General features: G+C 36.1%; 1 protein-coding gene across 2 annotated transcripts in view; it reads left to right on the top strand.

Moving 5' to 3' along the window:
* Positions 1-18112, top strand: part of ANGPT1 (angiopoietin 1) — a 245602-nt gene that overhangs the window by 207452 nt on the left and 20038 nt on the right. For both annotated transcript variants that reach the window (XM_034966483.4, XM_034966482.4), the window contains exon 7: positions 6211-6377. In XM_034966483.4, the coding sequence (XP_034822374.1) occupies positions 6211-6377 (167 nt within the window). The remainder of the gene's footprint in view (positions 1-6210; positions 6378-18112) is intronic.

Here is an 18112-nt window from a genome sequence, read left to right as displayed (position 1 = left end):
TCTGAAATACATTATTATTAAAATTAATGATAACAGAAAAATAAACATAAAGTTGTCATCATAGTGACTTTCCAAAATGGTGAATTCTTAACTGTAAACATCTGCTGCCTTGGCAAGCTAGGCATGTTAAGTAAGAGATACTGACTTGTTAAGTATGGAATCAATTCATGTCTTGTAAGTATTTACCAAATATATCCATTTCTAAGCAATTCTTTTTTCATTATTGGAACAAAACTGAAATTCTTTAATCATCATGTTTTATGGAGTTTACCCCTCCTCCCTTTTTTAAAATAAGAAAGGCTATCATGCTTTATTCAAACTTGAAACATTTATCAGATGAATGTCAATTTTGCATGATCAAAAAATGAGATAAGCTCCAAAATTTTGAAATATTCTGGCTAAAAATGAGGCTGAAGAATTTTTTTAATTGAAAATATTCATCATATGTTACAAGATGGTTAAAACACATGGTAGACAGTGTTTCGGTTCTTTCTCTAGAGTTTTTCTTTCACCTAAAGACAAAATAACATGACTCCACCAGGAATGGATATAGACTCCTTATGCCAGTTCTTATCAATCACACCTACTTCTATTTCCTGCATCCAAAGAACTGCCTGCTCACTTCTTCAGCTAAGGGTGTACATCCTTCGGGATAACAAGAACTTGGCATGCCCCAACTCTTCTCCAGTCTTTACCAATCTACTATTATATATACTAGGATGCTACATTTCTTCCTTGGGCAATGAGTGCAGAAATCAAGTTTTCTCTCTCTTTCCTTTCTGCCTTTCCTCTCTCCTTCCTTCCCTTCATAGTGATTGATATCTATGGGCTGCCTCTTGCTTCATAAGATTTCCATCACATGTAATTACAAATATATACTATATATTATCATTATTTTTAAACCTCTGTCAATATGAAAGGTTTACCACTTTTTGGATTCTCGGCATTGGCTTTAAGCCTACAAGTATCTTACCTAAGCTTAGCTGTCACTTAACCTTCCTCATGAGGAGATTCAGCAAAATCTGGTTTATGGATTTGTAAAGATGTTTGCCTGAAAGGAAAGTCTGGAGTAGGCTTTTTAATGAGGCACTTAGGGAAGATATTAGCTCCTTCAAGTCATAAGGATACCCTTTAGTGGCCTCCAGCAGTAACACTTATCAGCAGTACTTTCACATATAAAACGCAATGAAGCTAGGAGTTCCAGATAGTACCCAAAATGGCCTAATTTTATACTGTTGTAGGCAATGACTAATGTCCTGGAGGCAAACTTGCTTTATTTTGAGAACAATTACCCCCATAAACAGAGCTTCCTATCCACTCAAAAATTTCAGTGTGAGCACCATTCCTTCTGGGAGTTCTTTGTTTCTGGAAAGAAGTTGAGAGCACATTTTCAGCTATATTTTAACATCTTCACATTAAAAAGAGAAAAATGCATATGAAATTAAAAATTTTGAAATACAAAATCTGTTTCAGTCTTTCTTGAGTTGCACGTCTCAGCATTTAGAGGAGATGCACAATTTAACTGCATATGAAAGTGCCCTGAAAGCCACAGCGCTGTCTTATCTGTTTTTTATTTTTTAAATAATTTGTGTGAAAAAAGATTAAACCCATGGAATACATGGGCTGTGTCTGGTTTCAATTTTACTTCATCTATAAAAAGTCAACGCTTCCTGAGAGCATTATCAGACAAAACAAATAAAGTATCAGAGACAATTATTTTATTAACTTGGAAAAGCACAAACCAAAATTGAACATTTCTGCAGGTTTTGGCAAAAACTAACAAATGTTGATCTTTCCTTTGCATGTGTTTTTGAGTAATATGTGCCTTTTAAGGCCAATTTTAAGTCAGCATTAGTTCAGATTAAATTTCAGTGTCTTTTTATCTTTTTATTAGAGCGTTAGAGAAGAAATAAAATCAATTAACAATGTATCTGAGTTACTGAATCAAAACCTTTCAGGTGATTGTGTTTGACATCATTAAACATCATTTTTACAAAAGTACATGCCATAGTATCCTTAGATTTTATTCATGAAAAAGAGGAAATTGTATTGTAATTGTTTACTCATTCGTTGCTGCTTTTTCAATATCAGCACAGAATTTCATATATACTTTCATTTTTATTTTTATGGACGTTACAGGCTATTGGGGGTAAAATAAAGACCTGTGGTCAACTGTTATGTGCCATAATGTGTAAGCCTATTTTGGAGCATATGCATTGGTTGACTCTGTCTTTTAGGCATGAATATGAATTTTTGAAGGACAGTCCCAGACATGTAATCAAAATTTGCCTCCCCATAGGGACCTCAGTATGAAGATGAGATTTTACTCCTGCATTTTCCCTGTATACCACTCAAATAATTTGATTTAATTAACATGTTATTTTTAGTTTGCACTTGGAATATCTATTCCACATCATATTTATATGGATCTCTACCTTCAGTTCATAGCAGACTTAACATGTGCAACCTTTTACACGTATAGCTCTCTCTCTGAGTCCACCCCAGACATACTGAATCAGAATCTTCACGGGGGACCTAACCATCTGTATTTTTTTAAAACCCCCACAGCTGTTTCTGATATGCATTCCTGGTTGAAAGCAATTATTACAAATATTAACTTATTAGCATGGTATAATACCTTAAAAATTACCTCTTGTGTAGCTCCTAAAACTCGTGAGATATGGAAAGAGGGCTTGAAAGAGATAGCACTAAGGGAGAGTCGAAGGAAACAGATACTTAAGTACTTGGAAGCAAAGGTAAGAATAAGAAAGTAGTCTGTGCTTTCATTAGTACTATAGTTTAGTCCCAATTGAAATCAGTTGGTTGTAATTTCTTATTTAATAATTAACTTTTTGGATTAAAATGACAATACTCATTTGTATAAACCAACTCTCAATTTAGTAAAATATTACATTAGTCCTCTGAGAGCCTTTTAAATAATTATTTCAGTATCCCTTTATTAATTTTTGGGCTAATACAAGACCCAAGATTATTCTTTTTCCTTTTCTTATACAAAGTAGAAAGGAACTTGTTTCCCCGCATATGACTCACAGTCTCATGGAAGAGAAGCAACTAACCAGAAAATTACTGTGTATTATGACATATATTTTAACTATAACAACAGCTAGATTTTTAAGTGTTTTCTGTCTATCAGTGCTCAGTTAAGTGCTTCGGTTATATTATCAATTTTATTCTCAAAACCTTGTATATGAAAATGATGTCTGTAATCCCTGTTTTGCAGACAGAGAAACTGAGGCTCAGAAACAAAGTCGATATTTCTACAGCAAATATGTGGCAGTTCAAGGCTTTAATCTGGAGCCAGAGATAAGGGGTAGAGGTTATTTCATCCAAGTCAAGCCTTTGTCCTACATATCAGATCTGTGGTCATGCCTGATAAACTATCCAAAAGACAGTTTACTAATGTGGGAACACAATTCCCCTTCTTTCACGTATTTTTCATCTTTATAATGAAACAGTTGTTTCTGGATCACTGCACTTGGCTATTAGAAGGTTTCCTCCCTATATTGCAGCCATTTTGATTCATTGTACTCAAACCTTTTGCTCTCATACTAGAGCATGCTTGGACAGTTTTTTGGGAAGGGGCTCGAAATAAATGTTAGTTTCTAAATGCAAATTATACTGCGTTCTTTTTAGTCACTTCTTCCTGAAAGACAAAAATGCAAACTGTTTAGGAAGGGATATTTATTTCCATTTAGAGGGAAGTACAGGCCTGCATGTGGAGACAGGGATGGAGGCTCTCCTAGGAATGAGGCTAATGCTTGTCCATTTCTAAGGCTCACCCAGGATCACCGCGTGTTTCCCTGGGGAAGCTGGAGAGTTTTATCCACACAACGCTTTCAACAGCATGGAAATATGTGACCCAAAACTTAACACTTCATCATTCCCAGCCTCTTTATTCACATTGAGTATAATTGTTGAATCCCTTTTCAATGACTGCACAGAAAAGGGAATCATCAAGTGGCAAGAGGGAGAATTTTGACATGTCTGAGCTGCAAAAAAATGCAAGGAAAATCCCAGTGGTCTTCTTTTTCTTCCCAGGGGCTGTTGTAATTGATAAAGTGCTAATTCTTTGACTTTCAGCCTCCTGTAACTTTCTGTTTTGTTTATGCTTTGGAGAAGGTAAGCTTTGCTCTTCTCCTTAGTAGGTAGCATTGGCTGCCATAAAAATGTGTAAAATTCTTAGCACACCAGAAATTGCTCTAATATTTCCTGCCACTGTGAAACTTTTACAAAGTGTGACTTGAGCATCTTAGGAACAGAGAAGTAAAGAGCCAATGGAGTACTAACTTCAGTGGTCTTATAGCTTTACTGTGAGCTATGGGTGGATGGTCTTCAGAAGAGTATATACTCAATGCAATCTGGACCAAGCTTATTCAGCCTATCAAAAAACTTAGTTAAATTGGGGAATAACTTTAAAAGTGTACACATATGTTAATTTTAACTTTAAATATAACAGTATACATCACATACCCATTAATAAAAAAAAAAAAAACGAGGGCCAAAGCCTGGAATTCTGTGTCATCAGTTCTTTCCTAAAACTTTCCCATAGTAGAATGCATCCAATCTCTAGTTTCAGTTTTTTAAAAATAGAACAGTACATGAAGACACATGCAAGGCAATATGTTAAAAATTCTTTAAATTTTTTAAATTTTTCCCAGTCTTTTAGAGTTCCAACAATTCGTAATTTTAAAAAAAGTTTTAGTAATTTGCTTTTATTGAGCAAATCCGGATATTTATAAAAAATTAAAACTCTCTTTTCCCACTAATATTTAACTTATTTGCATAACATTTTATAAATATTGCAATAACTGAACTGGCATAAATGGGTTTGGTACCAAACACCTTTGAACTTTGGTAAGTAACTCAGTTGGCAGAGGAGGTAGTGCGCAAGTGACCCAGTTGGGCACTTTAAGAAACATTTCACCAAGACTCAACTGTACTGTCTACAACAAGAATTGTGCTTTAAGGTTACTTTTCCATGTGTTATTGTAAAATGCTGTAATATTTTGTTTTCCTTCCTCCTTACCTCTATTTCTCTCTCCCTTTCTTGCTTCTTTCCTCTATCCTTTCCTTTCTACCTTTTTCTTTGAATTTCAAAACAAACCTATTGGAATGCTCAGTGCATGTCAGCTCTTCACTGGTTTTTGGAAATTCACAAATACAACACAGTTTCTATCATCAGGGAGCTCACAACATGGCCAGTGAAACAAATATGTAGATCAAGAATTACATTGAACTTCAAGCACTGCCAAAGAGTATTTTCTGAGGCAATTGTGAATACTCCAAATCTAGAATGCCAGCAAGTTTCTAGGGGTTCTTTCTTTTCCTATCACTAACATCTCCAACATTAAGCGCTGGCTTTCTTTTGGGACCACTTTTTTCTCCCTACAAAGAAACTATTTTGAATACTTAACAACCTTGACTTCCCCCAAAGAGAACAATAAAGTCATGTTGACATTCAGAAGCCAAGCAGTCAGCTGGGTTCACTCAGGAGCACTTACAAATCAGCCTTCTGCCTCAAAATTCCAATGCCAATGCAGCTTTGTAAATAATTACAGTCATGGATTTACAGGGTTGCTTATTAATATTTAAAAATAAGAAAGTTAAAGCTCCAAAAGTCATGGTTCTAGTAATCTATTAGTTTGGTGCAAAAGTAATTATGGTTTTTACTATTGAAAGTAATGGCAAAAACTGCAATTACTTTTGCACCAACCTAAATATGAAGTTATTGTTGAAACATAATTGCATTTGTGAATAATAATAGTAAAAATAATATTGTTAAATAACTTGTCTAATATCACTCTCATAGTGTTCATTGAAAAATCTTTAAACTCTATTCAAAATATTTTGTTAACTAGTAATTTAGAAACATTTTCAAAAGCAAACCTTGAATTGAGAATTGTTTTCCAGTTAAACCTATTAACTAGATTTATTTTATACAAAATGTCTCATCCACACAGATTTGAATAACAGAGGTTTTATTGTACTAAGTAAGAATTAGACAGAAGCTTTGATGAAGAGAAACAGAATTATTGAAATGTCAATCACTGGAGAAAAAGTGTAAAATGTGAAAAACAAAAACCTTTACTTTTTAATAATTTTTAATTATTATTTAGAAAAGAGTTAAATGCTGAACATGAAAAGAATTCCTCTCTAAAGTAACAACTGCATCTCTATATTGTTTCCCAGGGTTTTGGAAATCCCTCCGGTGAATATTGGCTGGGGAATGAGTTTATTTTTGCCATTACCAGTCAGAGGCAGTACATGCTAAGAATTGAGTTAATGGACTGGGAAGGGAACCGAGCCTATTCACAGTATGACAGATTCCACATAGGAAATGAAAAGCAAAACTATAGGTAAGTCATGCTACAGTGTAGTGTTCGACTAACTTTGACCTAGCCACTTAATAATTGTAGTGGGAAAATATGAAAAAAAGAAATGAAAATCATCCTTCAAAATGAAAATTGTTTTTTTTTTTTTTGTCTAGACCTATTACAAAGAGGTACAAAAAAGCCTGTAAAGACTTTTTCAAAGATTTAAATTTCAGTTTTCGTAGGTTGACTATCTTTGATATTGGCTTAAATTTTAGGGAATGGTGAATGAAGTCAAGCATACTGTTGTTCTGTGGTTATCATGCAGTTGCAGTGAATTCATATATATAAAACTGATAAGAGTTTCATACTCAAACTCATTGGCTTAAATAATCTCTTTATTCTAAAAAAAGATTTTCTGGTTCTACTTTTTTTGATGACCTTTCTTGAATTAGCATTTTTCAAATGATCTTGAAGATGACAAAAGTAAAATTTTTTTATGTTTGAATGATTTACATAAAAGAGAAGATGAGGCATGATTTAGAGGGTTTTCTTGGTAAATCTAAAAAGCAAAAATAAATTGTAATAATGGCATCAATATACATAATACATGATTGCAGATGTAAAAATAGATAAACTATACACTTAATGATACATGTTTCCAATTATCCTTTTTCAATGAGAAGCTCGTCTACTAGGGAAAAATAAACACACAAAAATATGGCTAAGGAAATAATGTGATGTGGTGGATTCATTGCACGAACACTTATTGTGTTACTTCTGTGTTCCTGGAATTCTACTGGGCGCTGGTCTTACAGAAGTCAAAGTCAAGCTTTGTTACTAACTAGGTCACTAAAAACTGGCTGGCATTCCTTGGGAACAGGGAAGATATTTTAGTTACTCTTATACTGCTACTCATTAATGCAATTCTTGATGCCTAGCAGGTCTTTAATTGTGTGTGCCTCAGTTTCATTCTTAGTAAATTAGAGTTATAATGATTTTTAACTCTCAATATTGTGACTGCTCTACCTCTGTCTTGAAAATATGATTGTATGAATTAAAGGGTGGGCACATTGCTTCAAGTAATTGCAACAATAGCAACCCAACCCTTGTGTGTGTTTTGTTTCAACCTGTGTGGTTATCTCATAGTTCAACTGTTTCTGCTGCTTATTTGTCTTTTCAAGACAAACTTTTTTTTTTTTAATTTTTTAAAAGTTTGAATTCTGCATATTTTCATAGGCACAACTCATTTCATTTTAATGGATTACGTATGGGGTTGGATCCTTGGAGACATAATAATCATTTTCTCGACAAATAGTAATGATGTCACCACAACAGAGAATGAGAAATAGATCTAAAAGAGTTGATAGTCTCATGGTGGGGGTGGAGGGGAAGCGAGGGTGTACTTAATGGCAGCTCAAGAAACCAAAGAAGAGACATTTATAAAATGCAATGGAGTGTAAGAAGAAATGTTTCCAAGGAGGTCAATATTTTGAAAGTTTTATAACAAGAAAAACCACTGTTAAACATCAGGGATACTCTTATGTAAATGTTTTGACCTGAAACTTGAAACTATATGAAACTTGGCTAATGTCAGACAGCCTGACAATAGGACTAGCAAATAATTAGTCTAGTCTTTTTCTAGGCTCCTGAAGAATTTGCTTTGGTTCCTTTCCAAAATGTCTCTCAGTTTTTCATAGGTGGCTGCATGTGTGTGTGTGTGTGTGTGTGCATACACATGCATATGCATGTGTGTCAGGCTTGGAGGGTGTTGGGGGACAGAGTGTTGGGGCAGGGTTAGGAGGATTGTTGGCATCTGCGGTGCACTTCGGAGTGTATGATGTGTATGCCATTCTGCCATCTGCATGAGGAAGGAGCACTCACCTCCTCTTAGAGTGCCCCACTGCCCTTTTGAGCATTTCTCATTTCTTTGACATCTGTGTGATTTTGTATTCTCACCACACAGTAGGGATCTATGATCAAAAAGTAAGTCTTCCCTGCTAGGGTGATGCATACACTCTGATATCCCCATTTTTCTTTCTTGATAGAACTGTGAACCTTGAGAATCAAAATTATAAAGCCAGAAGAAATGTAACAATTTAATTTCAAACCTCTGGTTTTATGGGAAGGAAAGCTGAGGCTCATATATATATATATATATATATATATATATATAGTTCATATATATATAATCTAATATATGATATATAATACATATGAACTCTTCAAGCCTCACACACATGCATAGTACGCACACACACACACACACACACACACACATATATATACATATGAACCTCATATATATAATTTTGCCCAAAAAGGGAGAAAGACTTAAATGAGGGATGTCTAACTCCTGCCTCATTCAATGTGGTTTCTGTTCTGTCATGCGGCTGACACGAAGTTAGTGGTTCTGGCCTCTTTCCTGCAGGGACCTAACAGAAAGTAGATCTGCAGTCATCATTTTCTCATGCAATTCAAGTATACGATTCACGTTGACATGAAATGGGAAATGAGAACTCATTAAAACATAATGCTTACTCTGGTGAAAGATTCATTAAAGTAAACACACTATAAGATGGTGTCATTCGCTTTTTCAAAGAAAAATGGAACAGAAGCCTGAAAACAGAAGCTAAGCCCTTGCAACTTTTCTCCCTGCCTGTATCATCACGTATGCCCAGTACTGCTTCTCTAGGCCCATTAATGCCTCCCGTGGCCTGCAGTTAGAACTCCCGTTGTCCATCACTGCCTCGTGTGCTTTTTGTCCATTCATGTCTCTTCCCTCTGAATTGGCATGTGTCTTTGTGATCAATTGTTTCAAGTATTAATACTAAGATTTGCATAGTATTCCATAACCTATGAAATGATTTTTAACACTACAAGCATATAAACCTCTTTTGGAGGTAGGTATTATTAGACACATTGTTTTTTTGAGATGGAGTCTCACTCTATCGCCCAGGCTGGAGTGCAGTGGCGCGATCTCGGCTCACTGCAACCTCTGCCTCACCGGTTGAAGCAATTCTCCCGCCTCAGCCTCTCTAGTAGCTGGGACTACAGGTGCCTGCCACCATGCCTGGCTAATTTTTTGTATTTTTAATAGAGACGGAGTTTCACCGTGTTAGCCAGGATGGACTCGATCTCCTGATCTCGTGATCCGCACGCCTCAGCCTCCCAAAGTGCCGGGATTACAGGAGTGAGCCACTGCTCTGGGCCTAGACACATTTAAAAAATAAGAAAACTGAGGTTTTGGTCAGTTGACTTGGTCAAATTCAACTAAATTCCGACTGAAATATAAAACTATGAAATTCATACTAGGTTTTTGTTTTATATTTTTTGTTTTCTATAATTTTTCTCAAAAATTAAATTAAATTAAATTCAGAATTTTTTGAGGTTTTATTTTCTAAAACATATTCTATCTTGGAAATTTTGTTTGAAAATTCTTGTAACAGGTGTGGTCCTAATGTTTAAACCTAACTGTGGTGTTGTTTTTTAAAAAAACATTTATCATGCTCTTGACATATTAATTAAAAGAAAGTGTTGTGAATGGATAGATGAGCTTATAAATGTGCATGTATTACACATATTTTTCTTTTATCCTCTAAGGAAACTCCAAATAATTTTCTCAGATAGAAAATAAAATCTGTAGAACCCAAGAGAATATAAATAAGAAAAAATAATAATGTAAGAGTGTCATGATAAGCATAGCATATGAACTAACATGTACCAATGTGAAATTATTTAATACTTCCTCTAGAGAGGTAGTATTATCCAGATCCTCATCATCTAACACCCAGACAATTATAGAACCTTCCCGCCTCTCTAGTCTTCATACTGTCATATATATCTTCCATGCTGTTGTTGAGATGATTTTTCTAACAGACAACTTGGTCTTTCCCTCCTTCATATATTTCAACAGTGTTCAAATATCTGCAGGTGAAAGTCTACCACTAAGACTCTTCGTGACCTGGCCACTACCTAATTATGCACCTATTGCTGCCATACACTCTCCCTAACTTTACCTACCTGGATTCTCTTCTCATTAACAGTTATGTTCTGGTAACTATTTGCGATTGCCCTAAATCCTCCATGCCTTTGTTTATGCCATATTCTTACTCACTCAACACATAAACTTAACTTTGTCACATGGATACATCTTAAATCTTTAAGATTCTCTCTTATTCCAAGTCTTCCCTGATATCTACTGTGGTAGATGTAATGTGTCAACCCATTGCCCCCTTCAATACTAAAGCGCTTCTTTCTTCCACTTCCGGGAAATGTTGACTGACAGGTTGCAGCTGAAGTCCCCTTTCCAGGCACTGTTTGTAGTTAAAGAAAAATTAGCCGGGCATGGTAGCACATGCCTATAATCCCAGCTGCTTGGGACGCTGAGGCAAGAGAATCACTTGAACCCGGGAGGTGGAGGTTGTAGTGAGCTGAGATTGCGCCATTACACTCCAGTCAGGGCGACAAGAGTGAAACGCCATCTCAAAAAAAAAAAAAAGAAAAAAAGAAAGTAACATCACCCAAGATTACTTCTTGCAAGATACATTGTATCTAATGACTGGTCAATATAAGAGTATGAAGACCCTCTTGCCCCAATTTGGGGCAATTCTGAAGAGCCCCTCAGAATCCAAAATTCCACTTCAGGTTAGTTGAAGTCTTCACCATGACAGCATGTGAGCCCTGAATCTCCCTTTGCTGAGTTCTGCATGCTTCACTCTGCCACGGATCCTGGGACCTCTCCCTTCTCAACCTCCCTACACTGATTTCCCAGAGAAATGCATCACCCTCATTCTTAGGCCAGTTTGGATACTCTGTGTTCCCATTGACCCGTAGCACTCTGGATAACTATCCAGGATCCAAATCCTGTTATAAGTCATTAATGAGTGGCTATTAACTATCTTTAACTTGTGCTCTCTCTCTCCCCGCCCCTTCCTTTGAGTGTGTGTCTGTGCGTGTGTACACATGTGTGTGTGTACGTGTGTGTGTTCTAAGCTTTTAAAGTGTAGAACCCATTTTGGAAAAATTCAAGATATGTAACTAATTTAGCCAAATTACTAACTAAGCTAGCTATATTTGAGGCACACATACTATACACCAGATGTCTTGTTTTCACAAGAGAAAACTGAGGCATAGTACTTTGCAGAAGGTCACAGGCACAAATATGACGAGTAGGAGTCCGATTTGAAATTTGGTCTTATAACTACCCACCATATGGCCATCCTCAAATAAAGAAGTTCATCAGTTAATTTCTAGAATTAAATAAACCCAAAACACATACTCTAAGATATAGCATATGTTTATTCTAACCCTACTTCTCTCTTTAATAATTTGAATGCCTTTGGACACATTACCTATCTTTCCAGTTCTCAATTTTCTATTCTTACAAGTAAAAGTATTTGTAAAGCACCTTGCAGCTCAAAAATTTTCTTCAATAGAACTACCTTTACCTGTGCATCACTATTTTTATTACCTTTCAATTCTTTGATAAAAAATTAAATTTGATGTCTCTAATAAACACTTGAGAGTTTATTATCAGTTTAAAAAAACAAATACACAACCACCACTGCAACAATAAATGCTTTAAAAATATTTTAATAATAACAGATTTATTGTAGGGTTGAGGAGATGCTATGTCCACTGGAAGGAGCTCTGGAGTCGGAATCAGGATGTGGAGGCTGAGAAGAAATCTGGCTCTACCACCTGGGAAACTGGCATGGTTGTATTTGTCAGTGTTCAGTCAGGGGAGCAGAGCCATGATGAGTCTTACGGAAATAAGGTTAAAACATATGCTTGAAATTTGGCATGGCAGACAAGCCAGAGCTTGTGAAAATCTAAGAAACCAAACGTGTAGCCACCAAAGTGGAACCACAAAAGGGAAGATCTACAGAAATGTGTTGCCTTGCTGTAGTTCCATTGCATGAGGTTGTGCAGTCAAGCATCTTGTGGTGGGTCTGGAGCTGTTGCCAGCATCAGGAAGACAAGCTGGATGCTAAGTGAAGAAATACACAATGTAGAAACTGTCAGGCATCTCTGCCCCTGGACTTCACCATATCTGATGAGGTTCTCGGAGTCAGACCACTGCTTCACTTTCGCCTTCCAAATCTCACACAAAATTCTCTTTTAGCCAACCCCAGCTTAGAACCTTACAATGAAGGGGATTCAGGGAAATGGAGTACCCAGATTAACCAAGTTGATATTACTTTTATGCCTCAGTTTTCTTATCTTTCAGTGGGAATAATATCCTCGAATCAAAAAGAGTGTACATATATACCTTGTATTTGGTAAACTTAAATATCATGCTAATACGAAAGCTGTTTAGAGACTGGCTGCAGTGGTTCACACCTATAATTCCACCACTTAGGGAGGCCAAAGTGGGAGGATTGCTTGAGGTCAGGAGTTTGACATCAGCCTGGGCAACATAGCGAGAACTTTGTCTCTATTAAAAATTTAAAAAACAAACATTCACTTGGCGTGGTGTTGCACACCCATTGTCCCAGCTACTTAGGAGGCTGAGGCAGAAGGATTGCTTGAGCCCAGGAGGTTGAGGTTGCAGTGAGCTGTGATTGCACTGCTGCACTCAAGCCTGGGTGACAAAACATGACCCTGTCTTTAAAAAAAAAAAAGAAAAGAAAAGAGCAAACAGACTTTTTAAATTAAATTTTTATCATGCCCAAGAAATATATTATTGAGTCAATAAACCATTTTTAATTATATATTCTATATCGAAATCACCACTATTGTCTCCAACAATGTCCTTGGCTGGTTGATAGTTGTTTATTTACTTGGATTCAGGATCCCATCCAGCTTCACTCATTGCATTTGCAGTCATGTCTCTTGAGTTGCCTTTTACCTGAAACAGTCTACCACTCATCTATCAATTACATTTTTCAAGACTTTGGGTCAGCTTTTCCCAGAACAGCTCTTTCTGGGCTTATCTGACTATTTCTTTCTGATTAGATTCAGATTAAAGCTTTCTTGAGAAGAATACTAAATAAATGATATTGTCTGTTTCCCATTCTATCACATCCAAAGGCACAAAAGATTAATCTGTTCCATTATTGATTAGGCTAAGCTTAATCACTTGTTAAGGTTTTGTTTTTGGTTTTTTAATGGAATACCTATTCTCTCCAAAATTCTTACAAAGGATCATAATGTATGAAACATGTAAAGCTGATCTATTTTGAAATGGTTGTGGGAAGGTAGTATAATGTTTCCTCTTGCTATTATCTCAAACATTAGTACAGCACAGTTTAAAAACCATTGTGTTATATTATTATAAATAAAAAAGTAGAATTTACCAATTGGAAATAAATTTCACTGTACTATTTTTAAATGTTAAAAGAAAACTATATAAAAATTTTTCTGCCTTAATGTTAAAAGGACACAATTTTAGTGAACATATTCCATTATAAAGTCATTTTGCAGGTAATTTTTTTCAGATCTTAGGAATGGTTTGTTCCTTACAGTTCATTATTTTGTTGTCTTTTATGCTATTAACTTAATTAGTAAATCCTCTGTCACAGATGGTATCATGAGCCTCTCTTTTAAGCAATAGAAAATTAGTATTAGTTAAGTCCGAATGATAATGTTTAACATTTTTTAATGCACATCTTGTCATTATAATCTTACTACATAATTTATAATGCACATTTTGTGGATATTTATATTTTATTGACTTTATATTATTTATTGAGGATAAATGACATCATTAGATTAGAACTGACTGTTGATGTCTATCATCAGCCTTGTTCTGGAAAAGATTCCACATGAAGAGATGAACAGAATTTTAAACCAAAATTGTGAAGAAAACAACTTGAAAATAATTTGATCATTAAATATCTTTTTGCGCAAGGTTTGTTTTTGGCCAAGATCTTCATTGGGAAGTAGTTTGATGTAATTTGTAAAACACTGTATCGGGAATCCAGAGACATGAACTCTAGACTTGGATTTGCAGTTACTTTTCTGAATGACCTTGGACAATTTGCTTCACTTTTCTAAGTCTCAGATCCTCAGAAGTAAAATGAGGAGGTAAGGCTGAAGTTCTTTCCAGTTCCCCAATCCATTTTTTTTTTAATCATTAAAGTACTCCCATGCCGTGTATGTATTTCAAGGACAAAACAAATTCATGTGGATTGAAAAGAATTCTCTCGAGCCTCCCATGTAAATTTAAGCTCTGCATTTTTGTAGATATTGCAAAACTTGTTTCATTTTTTTTTTCTTTCAGTGAAATGTTTCTTATTTCTCTGATCCTCTGGGCTACATAGTCCTGGATGGAACCAGTAGCAAATATGTTGAAATACTAAGAGGAAAGTTATTTTTTTACAGCAGTTCTGGACTGATCAAGGTATGAAAAAATATGTAGGAAATCTCCTGGCAGTTTCTACTTCCCTCAATTCCTAACATAGGTTTTCAAACTCAAGGTTTTAAAGAGTCTTATTTGTGTTTTCAAATAATTTCTCCAACTTAGAAGGTGCATTACTTTTATTTAGACTGTGATTTTTGTTGTGGTTACTTCCTAAAACAGAGAAGTTGTTTTAATCATCAAAATTTATATTTTAATCCCCTTGACTGAGATGAAATACTGAAGACAAAAAAGCCTTCCTAGGTCTTCAGAGGCATGGATGGGCACATTCTTACAGTCACTTTGCACCTTCTTTAGGTCTTTTAAGTGTTGGGAAAATCTCTTCACTTAAAAATGCAGTTGAATGTCAGTCTCTAGAGTCTTGGATATTTTTCAAGCTGATGAAAACAAATGCCTGCATGCTGTTAGGTCTAAGGATTCCCAGAGGATTCCTGTCACAGAATGGGTAATGCTAAGACTCAGACCACTGATGTCCTAGAAACTTACAGGTTGGCAAAAGTTGCCAGAACCAGCTAGCAAGCACTGCCTCCAACAAATTATCTAAGGTGATGTCCTGTGATCCACTGCTCTAGGTTCCCCTACTGCTGTTCACTATCAAAAAGATGATGGCTCCATGAAATATTTGTTATGCATCCATCATGTGCTATCCTAGGATAAAATGTCCACAGAGATTTCAGTACAGTCATGTATACGTGTGTTCATGCAGGTGCATACCCATATGTGATGGATATGGAGTGGGGTGGATGGTTGCAGACAGCCAAACAGGCAATTACAATGCCACAAACACAGTCAGTTCACTTACAATCACAAATATGCTGTGACTAAAGAGGGCTAACCAGTTTTGGAAGGTTGAGAAAGCTTCCAAATAGTGGCCTAAAGTGACATAAACGTGGCAAATTGGTATTAGTTGGGGAATAGTTCAGAGATGGGGGTAGAAGAGGGATTAGCTCAGAAGTGAGACTCAGCATGTCTTGCTAGGAAACTACAAGTGGTTAACTGTTGCTTAAGCTTAGAGTGTAAGGGGGTAATAATGAGCAATCATGATGCTAAGAGAAAGGAGAGCCACTGCTTGTGGCAGACTTGGGACAGGTAAGCAGCCATGGCCTCTGGGGGCAATTCCTCTGATACGGCCTTTTCTCACATCAATTTTCTCACACTCAATATTTTGATTACTCTGTTTGGTAAATATGAGCAACAACAATATGCAAGCTACTGTGGATGAAACAAAACCCCACAGAACTCAACCTCTATTTTTCAAGATTTTATTCATTTTGCCTAATTGGATTTTCTTGATCCTTTAAGTCTTAGCTCAGTCCATAGAGCTCTTCGTCCTTGATTGGGTTAGGAGCCCCTTCCATGTCCTCCCACTGTGCTCTGGGCATATCTTTATCAGAGTACACATCACACTGGGTTGTAATTGCTGTTCCCTATTATTAGACTGTAATCTCTAGGAGGACAGGAACCTCTTCACAATGCTTGGCACATGTCTCGAAAAAAAGCATTTCTTAATAGGTATATAAAAGACATATTGACAAGGTTTTTTTGTGCATTCAACACAGGTGATTTTTTTGTGCGAGTCCACATAGCTGACTAATACATGGCAATTCTTGATCTAGATACCAGAAATTCAAAGAGCAACAAGTCAAAAATCCTGCCTCCAAAGGTTTATGGTATAAAATGACAGTTGCCACTAAGATTTCTAATAAAGTATCATGTCCTTAAGTTCCCTGGATTGTTGTTGCTTAAATAAGATTTATTTTCTAGAACTATTAAACTCTAGGCTCTTTTATCTTTATCTCTTTTATCTTTACCTGCAAATGACATGCAAGAATTTCTATATTGCTTGTTGGCAAGTAAATAAAAAAATTAATAAAATTGTCCCACAGCATACATTGTTCATTTCTCTTTTAACTGGCTACAGTTTTGCTTTTACCTACATAACTTTACTAAAATTACTCTCTTAAAAGTTATTATAGTTCTTTTGAAATCAGAGTCTGCCTTCATTGCTTTATCCAGCCAGCCAACCACCATACACTTATCGTGTTACTATTATTTTCCTGGCACTATGCCAGTTGTTTTATTTCTTGAATGTGCATATAGGTAACTAGGGTGCCTGTTTAAAGTACAGATTTCTGAGTCGCACCTAAAGAGATTCTTATCCTGGGTTAAGACCTGGAGCTCTCAGTCCTATCAAGTGCACCAAAGTGATGCTGATGCAGAAATAACACTTTGGTTACACCAAACAGAAACACCATACCTTCTCTTGTGGGGCTAATAGTTTAGGAGAAGGAAACAAAACATGGAATCGTTGACTCAAAAGTTTTAGCTGAAGTGATTTAGCATGTCTGTTTGATTTTTGTTTTGTTTTGTTTTTTGATCAAGGAACCACAGATCTTTTTTTTTTTAAATGATGAAGCCAAGGACTTTTTCCCTAGAATAATGAAGAAACACAAAATTTTGTATAAATTTATGTGTAATTCAACTTTACACTCACAGTCCCTGGGAAAGAACCCTTGGAATTAGGCTATCATTGGTTACTTAAAAAAAAATAGTGGTCAATTCTGCTGGAGTTGGGAATGGATAGGGTTCATTGGAGGAGATTAAATGGGACTGGGAAAGGCTTCATAGAGGAAATCCTTAGAGATGGTGAAATGAGTAAGCGCTCATGAGGCAAGTGTGGTAGTTAATGGCAGGAGGAAGGACTTGAGATCCCAGCCAGAGGAGCAATGTAGACACACATGCAGTGAGAGACAGTCTGCCTTATTTAGAGGACATCCTGTATGCAGGACTTTACTGTGCTACATAAAACAGAGGGCTAGAATCCATGACAAAGATTTTCGACTCTAGCTTATACTGATTGTGGAGACAAATAAGCACACTGATGACTTTGGTCAACAGAAGAATCTGCTAATGCATGCTGGAGGCTTATTTGCAGACCTTATAGCAATACAGTGTCCAAGTACAACAAGGGAAAGTATTTTCTCTTTGCAAGAAACCTCAGACAATGCATCTCAATGGTTTTCAACATTTTGCTTACCCTCTCCTCTCTCTATCTACCCCAAGGGAATGCTGGAAAGAAAGTTTGTATTGCTCTTTAAACACAAATAAAAAATGAGAACAAATCTACCTCCCGAGAATTTGTTTAGACTGAAAAATCACCAATTTCAATCACAAGTTTTACAAGGTCCTGACTTAATTTTTGGTAACAAAGCAAAACCCATAAACTCTCTGAGATGGCCATTGGCCTGGTCTTTTAGGCACCACAAGAGGGTCAGACCAGAGAGTCACTCACTGGAAGCTGACTCTATCAGTCACACATGATGCCAAGGAAATCCAAATATGTTTAAGGGACTGTTTGTGTTTTAAACAGGGGTCTTGGTGTCACGTGATTCATTTTGGCACTCAGGTTTTTTTT

The sequence above is a fragment of the Pan paniscus genome, chromosome 7 (assembly GCF_029289425.2).
Source record: "Pan paniscus chromosome 7, NHGRI_mPanPan1-v2.0_pri, whole genome shotgun sequence".
NCBI classification, from domain to species: Eukaryota; Metazoa; Chordata; class Mammalia; order Primates; family Hominidae; genus Pan; species Pan paniscus.
Note: the sequence above shows the minus strand (reverse complement) of the source record. Positions and strands in the feature narration are given on the sequence as shown.